The sequence below is a fragment of the Podarcis vaucheri genome, assembly GCF_965113315.1.
Source record: "Podarcis vaucheri genome assembly, chromosome: 11".
In the NCBI taxonomy this organism is placed as follows: domain Eukaryota; kingdom Metazoa; phylum Chordata; class Lepidosauria; order Squamata; family Lacertidae; genus Podarcis; species Podarcis vaucheri.
Genome location: NC_138749.1, coordinates 13205845 through 13226040, shown reverse-complemented (window position 1 = coordinate 13226040; position 20196 = coordinate 13205845). Strand labels below are relative to the sequence as shown.

Genomic DNA, 20196 nt, shown 5'->3' with positions numbered 1-20196 from the left:
CTCGGCCCAGTATACCTGAAGGAGCGTCTCCATCCCCGTCACCCCCATTGTTCAGCCCAGACACTGAGGTCCTTTTCTGAGGGCCTTCTGGTGGTTCCCTCACTGCAAGAAGCGAAGTTACAGGGAACCAAGCAGAGGGCCTTCTCGGTAATGGCGCCCGCCCTGTGGAATGCCCTCCCTTCAGATGTCAAGGAAAGAAACAACTGTCTGAGTTTTAGAAGACATCTGAAGGCAGCTCTGCATTGGGAAGTTTTTAATGTCTGATGTCTTAGTATGTTTCAATATATGCTGTGAGCTGCCCAGAGTGGCTGGGGAAACCCAGCCAGATGGGTGAGATATAAATAATAAAATTATTAATTATTATTATTTTTATTATTATACTACACCCTAAATAGGAAGGAGAAGTCCAAAAGAGAGCACACTTTTTCTGCTTTGGCTGAATTTGAATGCCAGCAAAAGTGATGCTCCTAGCTGGGGAACCTTGACAGTTAATCAAAAAAGCTTCTGCACAATTTAAACTAGTTATCAGCGCATCAGTCAAGAGGAAGACCACAATCTGCTTTGGATGCCAACAGAACTGCCCTCAAGTTGAAGTGCTTTGAGGACATCAGGCCTAACATAAAACATATATGGATACCCCATAGAGAAATCTCATCTCCCCCAAGCTTTTTGCAAAAGCTACCTTCACCTTCATGTGTTACTCAGTGGTGTGTGGGTGCATTTTGTGGTTGTTCTGATGGTTGCTGCAGGAATAATAATTGTTGTTGTTGTTGTTGGTAGTAGTAGGAGTAGTATTGGTGGTGGTGGTGGTAATAGCATATCCTCCAACATTTCTCCACTGAAAATGGGAATGTCCTATGCCATAATAATAATAATAATTTTATTATTTATACCCTGCCCATCCGAGTGGGTTGCCCCAGCTACTCTAGGTGGATTCCAACATTAAAAAACCCCTTCCTTATACAGGGCTGCCTTCAGATGTCTTCTAAAACTCCTTGGCTTGGGGGCTGCATAACTCCTTCCCCTCCAACATTTCTCTGATGAAAATAGGGATGTCCTAAAGAAAAGCGGGACATTCCAGGATCAAATCAGAATCTGGGGTGCCTTCTGTAAATTCAGGACTGTCCCTGGAAAATAGGGATACTTGGAAAGTTTGAGATAGGGCCTTATTGGTAGTAGTGTCCTGACAATGGAAAGCTCTCCCCTTCAGGGAAGTGGTAACAACAACAACAACAACAACAACAACAACAACAACAACAACAACAACAACAACTTATTTATATCCGTCCATCTGGCTGGGTTTCCCCAGCCACTCTGGGCGGCTCCCAACAGAATACTAAAAACATGATAAAAGATCAAACATTAAAAACTGCCCTAAACAGGGCTGCTTTCAGATATCTTCCAAAAGTCAGATAGTTGTTTATTTCCTTAGCATCTGATGGGAGGGTGTTCCACAGGGCGGGCACCACTACTGAGAAGGCCCTCTGCCTGGTTCCCTGTAGCTTCACTTCTCACAATGAGGGAACCACCAGAAGATCCAAGCTGGACGGTGGGAATGGAGATGCTCCTTCAGGTATACTGTGCTGAGACCGTTTAGGGCTTTAAAGGTCAGCACCAACATTTTGAATTGTGCTTGGAAACATACTGGGCACTGAGGCTGGTAACTTTTCTGGCAGCAGCAGAAGACTATCTTCTTTTGCAAGCAACCTAAACAAACTATGGTGGCTGTTGTTGTTTAGTCATTTAGTCGTGACTGACTCTTCGTGACCCCATGGACCAGAGCATGCCAGGCACTCCTGTCTTCCACTGCCTCCCGCAGTTTGGTCAAAATCATGCTGGTAGCTTCAAGAACACTGTCCAACCATCTCGTCCTCTGTCGTCCCCTTCTCCTTGTGCCCTCCATCTTTCCCAACATCAGGGTCTTTTCCAGGGAGTCTTCTCTTCTCATGAGGTGGCCAAATTATTGGAGCCTCAGCTTCAGGATCTGTCCTTCCAGTGAGCACTCAGGGCTGATTTCCTGAAGAGTGGATAGGTTTTATCTTCTTGCAGTCCACGGGACTCTCAAGAGTTTCCTCCAGCACTATAATTCAAAAGCATCAATTCTTCGGCGATCAGCCTTCTTTATGGTCCAGCTCTCACTTCCATAAATCACTACTGGGAAAACCATAGCTTTAACTATACGGACTTTTGTTGGCAAGGTGATTTCTCTGCTTTTTAAGATGCTTATATAATATCCTTTGCATTGTCTCTCTCCCTAGCTAGTATGTGATGTCAGCTAATGTTAATTGATTTTAGGAGGCAGTCTACCAGGTAGTGTGTGTGTTTTCCCTCCCCTCAGAAGCCCCACTGATATGAAAGAAGGCTGAACATCTGCTTAGCAGAGAGTACTGAACAGCTGTTTAAACAAACTATGGATTGCTGCATTCAATCATAAGCCAAACGATTTACTTTTGAAATGAGGCATGCTACAGTCATGCAGTTCAGCGGTAGCTAAATTAAGAATGCCTTATTAAAAGACCCGGAATTGGTGATAGCAGGAAGAAGGAAAAGGAATGCTTAGTTTTCTCCAAACCACCCTGAAATAGTTCTGCTTGAATTTAGTTTTGTGCCATGCGTTCAGTCATCATGTGATGGGGGATCAAGGAAAACATGACTGCAAAACCTGAGTGCAAATGGAACCCAGTGAGTTTGGCTGCGGCCTGATGATTATTGGCTTGTGGTGGCACAGTGGCGGGCTCTTCCACTGAAGAGTCCACCAGGGTTGTGGAATGTCCTCCATGGTGAGATATGAGCCTCTCCATTAAAATTGGCATCCCACTGTCTCCTGGAGACCTGTTTAGGCAACCAGTCCTCTGAACTTGAATTTTTGATCTGTTATTTTATTTTATTTTATTTTTTAAAACTGTTTTAACTGCCATGCTTTTTAACTGACTTGCTTTATTAACTGACTTGCTTTAAGTTAAGGGTCTTTTGATGCTCAGAAGGAATTGCCCTTGTGAATTTTAATCACACATGGATTTTATAGTTCTAAATCTGTTAGAAGCCAAACTCAATCCCCGACTCCTCCAGGTGGAGTAGCAATAGACCACTGCAAGCCAATCCACAAATCATGATTAGGTGTTCAATCCAAATAGGTTCATAAACTAAAGTTGCACTCTTAAACCAACCAAAAGGTAAAGGACCCCTGACAGTTAAGTCCAGCTGTGAACAACTCTGGGGTTGCGGCACTTATCTCGCTTTACTGGCTGAGGGAGATGGCGTTTGTCCACAGACAGTTTTTTCTGGGTCATGTGGCCAGCATGACTAAGCCATTTCTGGTGAAACCAGAGCAGCGCACGGAAACACCATTTACCTTCCTATTTATCTACTTGCACTTCGATGTGATTTAGAACTGCTAGGTTGACAGGAGCTGGGACCGAGCATCAGGATCTCACCCCGCCACAGGGATTCGAGCTGCTGACCTTCTGATCGGCAAGCCTTAGGTTCAGTGGTTTAGACCACAGTGCCACCTTATCTCAGAGCAAAATCCATTGAATACAACAGGACTTAGGTCTGAGTAGACATGGTTACAATAGCACTGTAATAATCACTCTAAACATATTTTCATGGATAAAACTGTTAGGGTTTGAAACCTAAGACGCTGGCAAGTTAGCAATGTCATGTAACTTTAAGTAGCCAAGCTCGTTAAGTTGTTAAGTTACTCAGTATATAAAGAGTGTTTGTTTTCTCTGTGTGTGGGGTGTGAAGCAAAAATGTCCGAAAGCTCCGGAGGTGTTTCTGTTATCTTTCTGCAATAAACCTGTCTTTGGAAAGACAGGCTTCCCTGTGTCATTATTTCTTTGCTGCTGAGACTCTGAAGCTTGTACTGCAACAAGAATCTCTGCACTGGACTTAATTAATACTCTGCAAAGAGAGCTGTTGCTGGTGGCGCAGCGGAAGCGTTTACTGGACCAGGACACAAACTCTCTTAGGTTATGGATCCTTCTACGTTTCTACAGCTGTATTGTGTGCAGAGAAAGTGAAAGCAGCTTTCGAATGAGAGAAGACCGGCTTGGTCATAAATCCAGCTCTTAAAGGAACTGAGAGGCTTCAGAGGAGGCTGGAGGCGTCTGAAAAGTGAGTAAGACAAATCCCAAGGGGAAAGAGAAGAAAGGGCACACAGAGGGAGTAGCAGCAGACCCCAAGAATGGCAGTGGAAAATTTCCAGGTTCCCTTTACAAAGTTGAACTCTGCTAATTACGTGCAGTGGTCTAAGAGGGCTCAAGTCTGGTTGGAAGCCAAAGAAGTGTGGGCTGACTATGTCCAGAGGCGAAAGCCGTTTGTGGCTGTTGCAGCAGATGCCACAGCAGAGCAACAGGCTGCTGCACATGCTCAGAACAGGGAACATGATAAAATGGACACTAAAGCTAGATGCATGTTGATGGTATCGATAGACGATTCCCAATTACCTCATGTGGAAAATTTAAGGTCTGCATTTGAAATTTGGGAAGCTCTTAGGCGAATTCACCATAGAGCCACGCCCGGAGAGAAGGTGAACATTATACGTGCTTTGTATGAGTTGAAACTGAAGCCAGGGGATAGTGTGGTTGAACACACGTCACAGATGACTATTTCAACCGACTGTCATCTTTAGGTGTGAATTTTCCTGAAAATATTAAAGTTTATACTCTGCTTAGCAGCCTGCATGCAGGGTTTGAAAACTTAGTACTAACTTTACAAGTTTTGCCAGAGGACCAGCTGAATATGAATTATGTGACTGGTAGATTGTGTGAGCAAGAATATCAACATCATCGAAAACGTATTGATAATTCAAATACCCCAAGGGCTGGATGTTCAGATAATTCCCAGCGTGGGGAAACTAGCAGGCAGAGCTGTATGGAAGCCTCACAAGTGTCTGCTATGGCCAGCAAGTCATGTTTTCGATGTGGCAGCAGGTTTCATTTGATAGCAAAGTGTCCAGAAAAGCAACAGGAATTTCAACAGTCCAAGGCCAGTTTCCGGAGTTACAGGGGAAGACGACGTGAGAACTACAAGAATCAACGATCCAGAGGGGGAGCAGGTGCTGATAAGGGGCTATCTGCAATGGCAGCACAACAGAGTCCTAAAAGAAGCCAACAAACATTGAAGTGGATAATTGACAGTGGAGCAAGTCACAGTTTAGTTCCAGCGACATCTAGTGGCCGCTTGATGAACTGCAAGACATTGCCAGTTGCAAAAACCGTGACTATAGCAGACAATAGTAAACGAGAAATGAACCTTAAAGGCACAATTTATGTTAACTGTTTGCAAACTAACCTTCCTGTTTTTGTTCTTCCAGGAATGAAGAATGGACTTTTGAGTGTGTCATGCCTGGTAAAAAGTGGTTTTAAGGTTGAGTTTGAAAATGATGTGTGCACCATTTCGAAACGGGGAAAGGAGCTAGTTAAAATTCCCTGTGAGGATGGGCTTTTTGTTTTGGTTGAAGAGCAGTTAGCAGCAGGTAGATGTTCAACAGGTGAAGCGCAAGCTAAGTGTGTAAATAAGGCTCCTCATACAGGTTGTGCACATCTACTACACAGAAGGTTAGCTCATATATGCTTTAAGTATGTAAGCAAGATGCCAGATTTAGCTGAGGGGTGTAACATTAAACCCTGTCCAAATTTTCTGGATTGTTGTGCTTGTAAACATGCTAAGGTTAAGACATGTAACTATCCTAGATCTGATAGAGTAAGCAAGAAACCCTTTGAACTTGTGCACACAGACGTGTGTGGCCCTATGCCAGTCAAATCGCTTGGAGGTGCGAGATTTATGCAAATTTTGGTGGATGACTTTTCAAGGGCTAGTTGGGTTTTCTTTCTGAAAGAAAAATCACAAGCAGCTTCCATCCTGATGGATTGGATTGAAGAAGTCGAATGTAAATTTGACACCAGGGTACGTAAAATACAATCAGATCGTGGTGGGGAATATGTGAACCACACGCTGGAGACGTGGTTAAAAAGGAAAGGTATAGTTCATAGACTTACCAATCCCTATTCACCACAGGAGAATGCAGTTGCCGAAAGAAAATTTCGAACATTACAGGAAGCCATTGCTGCTTTGCTGTTTGATTCTGGACTTCCACAGCGTTTTTGGGCTGAGGCTGCACTGTATGCGAATTATACTTTTAACAGAGTGTACAATAGCACAGTAGGCAACACTCCTTACTTCATGCTATTTGGGAAAAAACCAAAAATTGATCATCTAAGAGTTTTTGGATGTCGTGCTTATGTGCTGGTGCCTAGGGCACAACGTAGGAAAGGCGATCCTAGGTCTAAAGAAATGATTTTCTGTGGTTATCAAGCAAACACAAAAGGTTGGAGATTTGTGAATGTAGAAGGAAATCAAACGAAAATCACAATCAGCAGAAGTGCGGAATTTTGTGAACAGGATGGTTGGAATAAAATTCATGGAAATCCTGACATACTATTTGATGTGGTGAACAGTAGCAATGAAACTCAGGCCCCAGGGCAGGTATTAGTTCCAGAACAGACTGAGGAATTTAAGTCTAAGGACGAGGGTGAGAAATCGCCCAGTTCACCCAAGTCTGTAAAGTCAGAATCTTCTAGCTCTAAAAGTTCACCTGTACAGCAAGAGAGACGTGTAAAGTCAGAATCAGAAAGTTCTTCAACTACTAGTGACAAACAGGTGACGACTAGTGATTCTGGGTCAGAGGGGGAAACTGAAGGAACATCGCAGGAACTGTTAAGGCGTTCTAAGCGTACCAACAAAGGTAAACCTCCTGAAAGGTACCAAGCTATTAGTGTTTGGGCTGGTTTGGCAAATTGCGAACCTGAAAGTTTTGAGGAAGTTGAGCAATTACCCCAGGAGGAGGCCAGTAGGTGGCGTGAGGCCATGCAAAAGGAGTTGAATTCTATGAAAGAACTGGGTGTGTTTTCCATCACCAAACTGCCAGAAGGTACCAAGGCAGTAAGTTGTAGGTGGGTGTACAGGATAAAGACAACAGCGTTGGGGAAACCAGAGTACAAAGCAAGGCTTGTAGCTCGAGGTTTTACGCAAAGAAAGGGGTTACATTATTCCGAAGTCTATGCACCCACTTCAAGGAGTGAGACCCTACGGGCACTATTAGCAGTTGCTGCTCAGAAAGGGTTCAAAGTGAATCAATTTGATGTCTCTACAGCTTATCTTCATTCAGACTTGGCTGAAGAGCTCTATATGGAGCTACCGCCAGGATTGAAAGTTGGTAAATCAAATCAGGTATGGAAACTACATAAATCTATTTATGGGCTTAAGCAATCTGCTCATAATTGGAATGAGTGTTTGAATGACGTTTTGGTAGGCATTGGTTTTCGCAGGAGCAAGGCTGACAATTGCTTATATTTCAGAAGTTCAGGAGATGCTCAAGAATCTTTGCTTGTTTATGTAGATGACCTGATTTATACTTCAAAGACACAAGAACAAGTAAAAAAACTAGCCAAAGAGTTAAATAAACACTTCAAAGTTAAGAATCTTGGTGATGTGAAGGTCTATCTTGGTGTTCAGATAGATAGGACCAAAAATGGCAGTTTTCTACTGAATAAAAAAGGCAAGATATTGCAAATGTTGAAAAAGTTTAACATGACGGAATGTGCAGGTGTTAGAACACCAATGGAAATGGGTTTTGTAAAAGACAATGAGTTCAAGGATAGTGCTGAATTCAAGCATGCTGAAATCTTTCAGTCAGCACTGGGAAGCTTACTTCATCTTTCGCAATGGAGTAGACCAGATATTGCTTACGCTGTTAACTTACTCAGCAGAGAAACTTCGAAACCTAGTGTAAATGCATGGAAAGGAATTCAAAGAGTGTTAAGATATTTACAATACACCAAAGATTTTTGCCTTGAATTATCTTCGGAAGGACAAGCACAGATTACTTGTTGGGCAGATAGTGATTGGGCACATTTAAAGGATAGAAAATCAGTGTCTGGCTGTGTAATAAAATTTGGTAACTCTCTGATTGGGTGGAGATCCAAGAAACAGAACCTGATTGCTTTGTCGTCAACAGAAGCTGAGTTCTGTGCCTTATCTGAGTTATGTAGAGATCTAGAATTTTACAAATGCTTGGCACAAGAGATGTATGAAAAGGCTATCACTCCAATCACTGTATGGGGTGATAATCAACCGTGTCTTAAGTTAGCACAAAATGGGCAGTTTAAAGGTCGTACAAAACATTTGGATATCCGCTTTCAAAATGTTTGTCAAACGGTAAAAGCAGGAATTGTTAAATTAAATTACTGTCCCAGTCATGAAAATCAAGCTGATGGTTTTACAAAACCGCTTGGGTTTCAGCGGCATGAAAACTTTTGTGAAGAAATGGGTCTGAAGTAATTTTGTTTTTTGTATTGCCAGCGAGAGGGGGTGTTAGGGTTTGAAACCTAAGACGCTGGCAAGTTAGCAATGTCATGTAACTTTAAGTAGCCAAGCTCGTTAAGTTGTTAAGTTGCTCAGTATATAAAGAGTGTTTGTTTTCTCTGTGTGTGGGGCATGAAGCAAAAATGTCCGAAAGCTCCGGAGGTGTTTCTGTTATCTTTCTGCAATAAACCTGTCTTTGGAAAGACAGGCTTCCCTGTGTCATTATTTCTTTGCTGCTGAGACTCTGAAGCTTGTACTGCAACAAGAATCTCTGCACTGGACTTAATTAATACTCTGCAAAGAGAGCTGTTGCTGGTGGCGCAGCGGAAGCGTTTACTGGACCAGGACACAAACTCTCTTAAAAACAACCCACTAATTGCTTTGATTTAACAAATCCTCAAGCACCCCAATTTCAGAAGGGCCAAAGCTCAGTGGTAGAGTATCTGACTTGCAAGCAGACGGTCCCAGGTTCAGTCCCTGGCATCCCCAGGTACAGCTGGAAGAAACTCCTGTCTGAAATCATGGTGAGTTGCTGCAAGTCATCATAGACAAAACTGAGCTAGGTAGATCAATGGTATGGGATGTGGGTGGTGCTGTGGTCTAAACCACAGAGCCACTTGGGCTTGCCGATCAAGAGGTTGGTGGTTCGAATCCCCACGATGGAGTGAGCTCCTGTTGCTCTGTCCCAGCTCCTTTCAGCCTAGCAGTTCAAAAGTACACCAATGCAAGTAGATAAATAGGTACCGCTGTGGTGGGAAGGTAAACGGTGTTTCCATGCTCTCTAGTTTCCATCACAATATTCTTTTGCTCCAGAAGCGGTTTAGTCCTGCTAGCCACATGACCCAGAAAGCTGTCTGTGGACAAATGCCGGCTCCCTCAGCCTGAAAGTGAGATGAGTGTTGCAACCCATAGTCGCCTTTGACTGAACTTAACCATCCAGGGGTCCTTTACCTTTACCTTTTACCTAACTTAATAGGCAGTATCCTATGTTTATATGTTCAAGGAAACAAATACTCTACAGAACCTGTATTTTGCAGCTGATCTGCTGTAACATTGACCTTCTTCCCTCTCAGCACCTGAACTGCTTTTCAGCATCCCTTTAGAAATTTTTCCTTTTTTTTAAATCAGCCTTTGGAAACTTTTTCACACCTACTACTAGTGTTCAGGTTTGCTGACTGAAAAACAGATGAAAATCGAAGGAGGCACGCAAAAGCACTTTGAAAAACAGAGTGTCTTTTAACGATGGCAAAGTAGGAACTAAAATGAAATCAATCGCTTCATCTCAGCACTAAGAGTAACAGTTGTCACTTGTTCCCCCCCAAAACAACAATGATGGTGACTTGATAATCCATCCTTAGAAGTCATGATGGGTGATGGGGTGGCGGGGGGGGGGGAGATGGCCGAGTCTGAGCTACTAAGGGAATTATAAGTTGGTGCTTGCATCATTACTTGTACCCACAAGGCAACAGAGTACCGGTACAAATCCTGGGACATGGTGCAATGTGTTCCTTGTGGCTCATCACAACCAGGACAGGAGATTGATTAAAACAGCCAGTTGAAAGAACGATGTGGGGGAAGCATAATTGGAAGAACATATCCTCTCACGGGAATGCCAAAGCTACAAACTTAAACTGGCCTAACAGTCATTATCTTCCTCCGGAGGGAGCTGTAGTACTTTGAAGGAAGCTAGGAATCTGTAACAGGCCCATGGGATTTTCCCAATGCCCTTTATTTCCAGGATTTGTTGGCGCAGAACAATGGCAGTTACGTTGGCATAAAACTGACATTAGCGTAGCTAAAGGGGGCATTCTAGTCAGTTCCAAACCCATCCTTGATTGGAACAAGTGACAGATAGGTAGCCGTGTTGGTCTGCCATAGTCAAAATAAAAAAATTTCTTCCAGTAGCACCTTAAAGACCAACTAAGTTAGTTCTTGGTATGAGCTTTCGTGTGCATGCACACTTCTTCAGATACCTGTGTATCTGAAGAAGTGTGCATGCACATGAAAGCTCATACCAAGAACTAACTTAGTTGGTCTTTAAGGTGCTACTGGAAGGATTTTTTTTATTGGAACAAGTGAGACATCCTTCAGCAACCAGGAAGGTCCATTTTGGGCCCTTTAGCCTTCCAGCACATTGTTTAAACCTTCCTGTTTAGGAAGTTTTTGGTCTTTTAGTGGCTGTACCATACCCTTGGCATTGATATAACTGGTACATAATCCTTTTGACTTTATATCTCGTTTTATTGTCCCTCCTTAAGAACAACAACACATTTTACTTGCTGGTTTGCTAGTCTTTTGGTTCTCTCCTCTTCAGTTTTAGTTAATTTTTAATGCCTTTTACAATGTCTGATATTAGCTGCCTTCAGCTGAACAAGGAAACTTGGGACAGAAGTACTACAAACAGACAGACAAGTGTTTATTGCTTCTGAGTAGAGATGGAGAATTCTAATGAAAATAGAATCAAGGCAGAAATTTGCAATATTCATGTCTTTGCCCCATGTCCAGAATGGAGCTCAATCCAGCAAATACAATCAACATTCACTGTTGTTCTTGCTTTCAGTTTGCAAATGATACATAACTGATTGTGTGCCCCCCCCATTTGCATTTCATTTCCTTTGCGCTGAAATGAATAGGATGGGAAAATGTAATGAAATCATAAATTGCATAATTAATTATGTAAGTTACATAATTTCACCGCAATAGACAGTGAGGCGAATAACATAGTTTTTGGCAGAAAATGAACTGCAGTGTTACGGAAACAGTGCTGCATGCGATGGAGACAGAGTGAAATGGAAAACTGTGTCTTCTTAATTCCTCCAAGGCTGAATGTTTTGCAGATGCTCAGTGTTTTGCAGACTAGGCTTAGGACCAGGAGGATGTGTAAAACATATGCAAGAAGCGAAGTGAGAAAGATTATTATTATTATTTATAGCATTTATGTACCGCTGTTCATCCGAAGAGCTCAGGGCAGTTTACAAGATAAAACAGCATGCTGCATGTTCCTATCAAACCATAATTCTTCAACTATGGCTTAATGTGATGTGAGAACCAAGCTGTGATAAACAGCAAGTGCTTATACCACTGCTCACATCTTCAAAACTTGAACTTCAAAATCCAGATAGCATAGACATTTCTCCATGGTGAACATATTAGAAAGGCTAGAAAAGTATTTAGTTTTACACAACCACACACATGTTTCAGGGGTAGTTTGCCTCCCAATTAGTTGCCTCCCAGAACAAGGCGGGCAAGCTCTGCCAATCTATGAGCAGCAAACCATAGGAGAAACCTTGGTTTCAGCTTGGGGTTTGTTGTTGTTTAGTCGTTTAGTTGTGTCCGACTCTTTGTGACCCCATGGACCAGAGCACGCCAGGCATCCCTGTTTTCCACTGCCTCCAGCAGTTTGGTCAAACTCATGCTGGTAGCTTTGAGAACACTGTCCAACCATCTCGTCCTCTGTCGTCCCCTTCTCCTTGTGCCCTCCATCTTTCCCAACATCAGGGTCTTTTCCAGGGAGTCTTCTATTCTCATGAGGTGGCCAAAGTATTGGAGCCTCAGCTTCAGGATCTGTCCTTCCAGTGAGCACTCAGGGCTGATTTCCTTCAGAATGGATAGGTTTGATCTTCTTGCAGTCCACGGGACTCTCAAGAGTCTCCTCCAGCACCATAATTCAAAAGCATCAATTCTTCGGCGACCAGCCTTCTTTATGGTCCAGCTCTCACTTCCATGCATCACTACTGGAAAAACCAGAGCTTTAACTATACGGACCTTCAGCTTGGGGTTAGAAAAAGCTAAATCATGACCTGGGTTCAGAAACACAATAAACAAAACCACAACCTATTGACGCAGCAGCAAAACCAAGGAGGAGCCAAGCAGCCACAATTTCCTCTCCAGGGCCCCATGTATTCGTGCTAAGCAACAATGTTAGCTTAGTGTGATGTGCAAATCAGGCTATTATGCAGGCCATTAAGATGATCCTGTGCAGTCATTTCCTCAAAATTTGATCTTTGTTTCCCTGAAGCTAGCACGCACATCCCACCCTCCACCGCATTTCAATACATTTTTCCTGATATGGCATCAAGGCAACGTGTCAGAGAAAGCACACAATGAATAATGGATAATGAAACACCCCCTGACACTATTTTGACACAGGGGAAGTATGAGGGTTTGATTGCCATTGTGTTCAGACACTGGCAGTGGAGGAACGAATGTGCTCAGAAGTCAAGCGTGGGACTTTGCATCCACTCAGCATGGCACTCATTAGCATTTCAACTTCTCTATGAAGCAACGGCACCATTTGGAATAACCCCACCAGCCTTGCAGTCATGGCGTATAAAATGCCGGTTATGTTTCGGACTCTGTCGTTGACGTAACAAGCTCATCATTAGATCAGCTTTTTCGCAGAGCCTCCTGCACAGCAAAGCAGCCTGATTAGGAAAATGTGTTAGTGGTGTTCTGGATGCCAAGAAATTAATGAGCAAGACAAACACAGGCTGTTTTCAGGAAAGCAGTGGTGGGGACTCCTGAGTTTGTGATCTGCCATTTGCTAGATCAGACTCTTGCCTCCACAGAGGAAGATTAAAAAGAAACACTCCACTTTCTCATGCCTGTTACTGTCTTGACGCTAACAGTCACAGCTACAAGGGCACTGCTTTTGATCCGCAAGCCAAGTTAGAAGAATATCGGAAGTCATACAGGGAGACACACCAATGATCTTTTTAGAAAGAGCAGAAGAAATGGAATCTAAATTAGGGATGTGGAAGAGAGGGGAAAATTGGTTAACATTTTAATCTAACATTTTAATACGAATCTACCTACTTTGCACTTATTAGAGCATCCACCTGTCTCGAGAGACAATGGAGTGGGCTTCCAGGGGTGAAGTCAAACCTCTGTATTAGCAGCACTGAAGGCAGTGTGTCCTACGCTGCCCAGGTGCTGGGCTACCCAGGCAACAAGGGACCTTTCTTGGCCTTGATGATGTGGTCCAAAGGAAAGCAGAGCGATACATTTGGCACCAGGTCGGCTGCAAGAGTTGCCAGAAGGAGACTTACAAGGCGTCATCCAACCATCTTAGGAACTCCACTCTGGATTTGTGTAGGGTTTGCTCCTTAACCTTTTCTTCTCTTGAAGATATCCCACAAGGCAGCAGAGGTTTAGAATCAGAGTCTTCCTTCTCCTAGATGGGCTACCTTCCCAGGTTGATGAGCTATGCCTGCCTCTCACTTCCCTCTACAGCATCTGCTGAAACCGCCTTCTTTACCATTGGACCCACTATCAATCTCATCTGCTTAATCCACCGGAGCCTGCAGGGGAGGGTTTGAGACCCACTGGCTCCCCTCACCTGGTTTATCTGGCCAGTTGCTACTACTTTCGTGATACAGTCATACCTCGGGTTAAAGTAGCTTTGGGTTGAGCATTTTCGGGTTGCGCTCTGCAGTGACCCAGAAGTAATGGAACGTGTTACTTCTGGGTTTCGCTGCTTGCGCATGTGCAGAAGCTCAAAATGACGTCACACACATGCACAGACATGGCGAATCATGACCCGCGCACACACAGAAGCGCAGAGGCGGGTTGTGTTCGCTTCAGGATGCGAATGGGGCTCTGGAACGGATCCGGCTCGCATCCAGAGGTACCACTGCATAGCTCTGCAACCCAAAAGTGTGCACCAAAATACACGCATTAGTCAAACTATTGTACAAAATTAAATCATACTAGGGGAAATTACTCACAAAAATGTGTAGCTTGGGGGAATACAGGTATTAGGAGAAATGTGCAGACTTTTAAGAGAGAGAAAACACACAAACTGACGTACAGCAGGAATAGTGCAACCAAATTTAAGGCTGGAAAAATGAGGGAGTGTATCCGAACTTGAAAAATAATCATGCATTCCTCTAAAAATACAATATTTGGAAGTGAAAAATTAGAAAGGTTTTCCTCGTAAACCTAAATTTCACTTAATGCACTTGTAGATGAGAACTGGGGGAATGGTAGAAGTTGGATACTTCCCATGTGCAAGGATCCCTCCCATGCAGAGTCAGTTGATTTCTACCAAGTCAGACACCAAAACCAGAGGTTAAGTCCAGCTGAGGGCAAAGCAGAACTGGTGGAGGTGGAAAGTTATGCCTGGCTTCCTGTCATCTTAGCAAGCGCAGGATTTGAAATTCACCTTGTTTAAGGTAACATTCAGTTGAGCACCAAGTTGGAGACAGATTTCCATGAACGTGCTCTGTTGAAGTCCAATTCAGAAAGTGGCTTCCTCTAGGGGACAGAAAGCCCAGTTTCCTTTCAGCTACAGGTTTGCTGATTGACTAAAGGTGAAAGTGCACAGATGACATCACCACGACAAATGCCATCATCACTGGTTGTCAAAAGAGCACCACAAGTGAAGGGGTCACTTTTTGTGCCCCTGAGACAAGGACTTGGACTCTTGCTAAATAGAAATACTGTATTTTTCGCTCTATAAGCCGCACCAGACCATAAGAGGCACCTAGTTTTTGGAGGAGGAAAACAAGAAAAAAAATACTCTGAATCTCAGAAGCCAGAACAGCAAGAGGGATTGCTGCGCAGTGAAAGCAGCAATCCCTCTTTCTGTTCTGGCTTCTGGGATAGCTGCGCAGCCTGCATTTGCTCCATAAGATGCACACACATTTCCCCTTACTTTTTAGGAGGGAATAAGTGAGTCTTATAGAGCAAAAAATATGGTATATAAATAAATCTTAATAAAGATTGACTTTTTTTAAATCAACCAGAATCTACTAATGCTTTATTGATGCTTTATAGATATTTATAGACTGGCTATACTTTATGTTATAAAGTATAATGTATGCCTTAATATGTTTGATGAAAGTGTAGATCATAAATATTCAAATATTCAAATACTACTTAGCAAGTCTTACTATTGCCAGAGTTTCACAGTATACCCCAATGACCAGAACTGAATATTTCAGGAAGTAATAAGACAAATCATTTTAGTGACCTTCAGTAATTTAAGTGCAAGGATGCAGGCAATAAGAGTTACTGAATTATATAAGAGAAAAGGAGACAACAATTTTAGGCAGTTGAGGGGGCGGATCTACCCCCAACCTCAGACGCTGCCGATCCTGGGATATGATGAAGAAGGGGAGCTGATTTTTGTCAATCCACCCAACTGAGTCTGTGATTGCAGTCTATACAACTCAGCAGAGAACTGAGGCTACCCTAAATCTGAAAAGAGGTTCACACTTGAGTAAGAGAAAAAGCCAGAACTCAGTCATTGTAAACATATTTCTTTCTACTCCTGGTGCTACAGCATGTAGCCAAGACATTTGTTTTAAAAGTCACACCCTGGAGCTTGAGCCCCACTCCAACAAACACATAAGCTAGGCGTTCAACTTCATCATTCTCAAAGTTAATTAACTGGCAATCCCAATTAATCCCAAATTGATTTTGCCCTGGGCTGCCACAACCATTCGTTGGATGCTATTAAAAAAGCAACCACACACATGCATGCAAAGAGGACATGGGGTTTACTCTGGGCCAGGTTCTCATTTGTATTGGCAAGAAAGATGACAGGATGACATCTAATGAGTCAAGTACCAAGAGGACAGTATTTTAATAGTCTGTTGGAAGCCATCCAGAGTGGCTGGGGTATTAATAAACAACAACAACAACAACAACAATAATAATTCAGTTGAATGTTAATACAGGGTTACAGACACTTCGGGTTGCATGATTTCAGGTTGCACACTGTGCCAAACTCGGAAGTACCAGAACAGTTACTTCTGGGTTTCGGCGCTTGCACATGCGCAGAAGCGCTAAGTCACGCTTTGTGCATGCGCAGAAACACCAAATTGCGACCTGCATGTGCGCAGATGTGCGGGTCATGGGTTGCGAATGCTGCGGGTAGCGAACGTGCCTCCCGCACGGATCACGTTCGCAACCCGAGCGATCACTGTATAATCTATTTGCTAACAGAACGCATTGCCTCGAAGGGTGGCAGGATCTTTCTGACCTAGGTTGCGGCCACGCAATACATTTAATGCACATGGCTTCCACCAAAGGAACTGTAGTATATCCATCACAAGGGCTACAAATCCAGGATCCTTAATCCGCAGTTTTTTGGGGGGAACCCCAGCATTGCCTGGGGATACTCTGCATTTATGGCCTGGAATAGACAGGTTGACTAGAAGGCCTAGAAACACATCTCGCCCCCTCCCCAAGCTTCTAAGCGTTTCCTGGAGTGGAAATCCCACCTACCCAAGTGTTCAATGGAATAGTAGCGCTGCTTGCTGTCCACTCGCACCGTCTCGGCGTATGGGCTCCCCACTCCGTAGCCAATAATGTATCCGCGCACAACGATGTTTGGGTTCAGTGGTGGCGTCCAGCTCATTACAATGCTGGTTGACAAAGGCCTCACATGAAGAGAGCTTGGCTGGTCAGGAACCTGAGATTCTAGGAGTCAAAGGAAGATGCTGTTAGCAGTGCCACCGTCTGCGTTTGATCGGCGGCAAGAGCACACTTTAGGCTGACCTGTCATTGTTTCTGGAAAGAAGCAAAGTATCACATCCTTGTCCCATGCAGAAGTAGCATGCAAGTCATTAAAATATACAGCTTGTAAAATATCTAGGCTGGGTTATCATCTTTAAACGCACAACTGATTTTTTTCCATCGCCAAGCACAAGGTGTCTAACTGTGCCATTCAACAGATGCAGTCATCTCCAAACTATGCTTTCGCCTTCCTGTCATTGAATTATTATTCTTTGAAGAGTCAGACAAGCGGGGAAGCAAGAATTATCTTTTATGAAAAGATGGCGGAGGACAAAACTAGTAAGTTCAATAAATTAAATACATGGAAGTCACTCTCATTCTCTCTCTGTGTGTGCATATATTACTCACAGAAAAACATTTCATAATAGTGAACAGCAAGCAAGCTCAGAAAAGCCAGTAAGCGAACAATGGACTAGCAACTTAAGCAGTATTAAATAAGTCAGTGCTTCTAACATTATGTGACGACAGTCTGGGTTTGTGGCATTCATTATCGCAACCATGCATATTTTCATTTTTCCTTCACTCACCCTGCCTCCTCTGATTAATACTAAAGCATATGGGGGGTGTAAGATATCTGTCTAGGAAAATAATGATATACCGACAGCATTCTATTAACAATGCATTCGTTTGCATTTTATTACGTGCAAGCCAGGAATGAGATGGTTATCCAGTCTAATGGTGTGGGTGGGTGTTTTAAAAACCCTTTGGAGGTGAAAGCAAGCCCTTTTGCTGGAGGTTTGCCTAGGAGCTACCATACCACAAGTCTCCTCAGAAGAGCAGGAAAGCAGCTTGTCTCTTTGAGAGCGGAAGAAACAAGTTGCAATCTTTTCCCCCCACAAGGAGGCCTGTCATATTTTAGCCATATGGAAGAGATAAAAGGACTCAGATGCAAAACGCTGGTGCAAACTCCGAGAAAAGGGCCTCCTTTGATTGTGAAGTATTCCCACTATAAACGTTGGGTGGTGGGTGGCGGAGGGGAGGCAGTAAAAAACTGACGGGATTAATACTTTTCAGCGACGCTGTCATTGATTCTGCCGTCCGTGCCCTTGATAGTTTATAGGCTTTGCAGTGAATTTGGGGGGCGGAATAAAATTCTTCTGAGGAACTGCTGGATCCACTGGAAAGTCTTATGAGAATGTTAGAGGTCGCATAATGCACACAGCAACATTTGCAAGGGCTTCACAGTCTCCACAGTCTCAAAGTCAATCTATTCTTGAACGATGATACATTTAAGGAAGAGCAGACAAAGAAACAAACAAACACGACACCATTAAGTATCTCCCGGACCACTGTGTGCACGTATTTGAAATGCAATACATTTTCTTACTGTTAAAATAAAGAAAGCTGCTTTGGAATGCTGGACATCATTAGGAACATATTCAAACGCAGCAGGCATAAAGGGGTGGGAAGTTGCACTTCAAGGGCAGGGATTAAAATGAGGGACATCAAAATGTTCAGGATACTTTACTATTTTTCATAATCCTTCATTGCTCTTCAAGGACAACTTTATACCAGGCACTGTATAGCACATGCATGTGTCCTCATAGTTGTACAATCACGAGGGGGAGGGGTGAATAAATGGAGAGGATGAAAACATAGGAAGGGCACAGGTATAGCTTAAATGCAAAACTTGATGGGATATGGGATAGTTAACTGGTAGCAGATGTTTCCTGCATTGATGTTGGTTTTCCCCACTGAAAGCTGAGGAAGAATTTAAAGAGAAGTAGTGTTCGGTTCATAATTCACCTGTGGAGTAGGAGGGAGGCAAATTGGAATTCTGATCAAATGAACTTTGAATTTCAGCAATATCACCTGCTTCAGCCTTTTTCCTGTGCAGAGGGCTTTATTTGGGCTACCCAGACACACAGAGATGAAATTTGTATCTATGCATATTCCTATATCAGGGACAGCCAATGTTGTGCCCTCCAAATATTGCTGGACTCCAGCTCCCATTATACCTGGCCACTGGGGTTGATGGGAGTTGGAGTCCAGCAAGATATGGAGGGCACCATATTTGTTACTCCTGTCCTGGATATTTCTACACTGACAGAAGTTCACCTAAGGAGCAACCTGGGGCAAATCAGTGTGACAACGATCCAACCTGAAAGGAATATGTGTGTGTGTATTCAACAGCAGAGTAGGGAGATCATATAAATCAATCCTTCAAGAGGAAAAAAATTGCTTCTAAAGTTTCCCTCCTTCAAATTTATTCTGGATTTTGGAATACCACATTATTTGGTACCACTGTTTATGTACCAGTTTTGTATATAGACAGCACAGGGTGCCACTGCTTCCAGTTCTTAACAGTTCCAGGGCCCAGGTTCTATCTCCATGTATGTTGGGGAGAGACCCGTATCTGAAACCCCAAAGAGCCATTGCCAGTCATTGTAGACAATACTGAAGATGATGTACCAATGGTCTGATGCAGCTCTCTACATGGTGTGTTATCAGTGCTCACGAGAGCACATGTTCATCAATATAAAACACTGTGCCAAGTGCAATCGTATATACAGTTGCATCAAGAGTCCGGTGTTTCATCAATGCTCACAGACGCAATGGTAATATAGAGGGGAAGATGAGTGCAAGTGCATGGAAAATTGGAGCAAACTGAGCATTATCCAGTTCTAGAATTAATTCCAGGAATTCTTCTAGGTAAACACAGAATTCAGGAAGAGCTGAATGGAGAGTGAACCTAGTGCAGAAATGGAGGAGATCTGCTCTTGTCTAGAAAAGAAGTTAAACAGCATCCCCAGAATACACATAAATATATTCCTCCAGAATATTCCTATACAAGACTGATCCAGGATCCCCAACATCATTACTTAAACTGTTTGAGTCGGATGTTTTGGGGGAAATTGAGCATCCAGTGGTTTCCTTCCCCCCCTCAGAGAAAAAAGCATAATGCTTTATGCTCAAAATAAATATTTAAAATGCTCCCAGCTGTCAGAAAGACTATTCTGGCTTTCCAGGGAACCTTGGATCAGCAGCAGTGTTTGGATTTCTAACCGCTTTAACAAAACACACTAATTAAATGGGCAATCCATAGGGAGTTAAGGGAGTTTCTTCAAGACACTCTTCATTGTGTGTGTGTGTGTGTGTGTGTGTGTGTGTTACTGCAGATGCAAAAAAAAAAAAAAAAGCATCCGGTGAAGGAACTTCTACAGCAAAAGAGCAGAGAGGGAATTGCAGTTAACCATCCACACAGCAGCACCAAAGGTGATCCTTGCATGCCTCTAACCTTGCAGATCTCGCCAAAGGAGCCATCCCAAGAGGTAGCTAGAGCGCAAAACATGAAGCTGCAAGGTG

General features: G+C 43.3%; 1 protein-coding gene across 4 annotated transcripts in view; it reads right to left on the bottom strand.

Moving 5' to 3' along the window:
- DCC (DCC netrin 1 receptor) overlaps positions 1-20196 on the bottom strand; it is a 948093-nt gene that overhangs the window by 122853 nt on the left and 805044 nt on the right. For all 4 annotated transcript variants that reach the window (XM_082241768.1, XM_082241769.1, XM_082241770.1 and 1 more), the window contains one exon: positions 16600-16794. In XM_082241768.1, coding sequence (XP_082097894.1) covers positions 16600-16794 — 195 coding nt within the window. The remainder of the gene's footprint in view (positions 1-16599; positions 16795-20196) is intronic.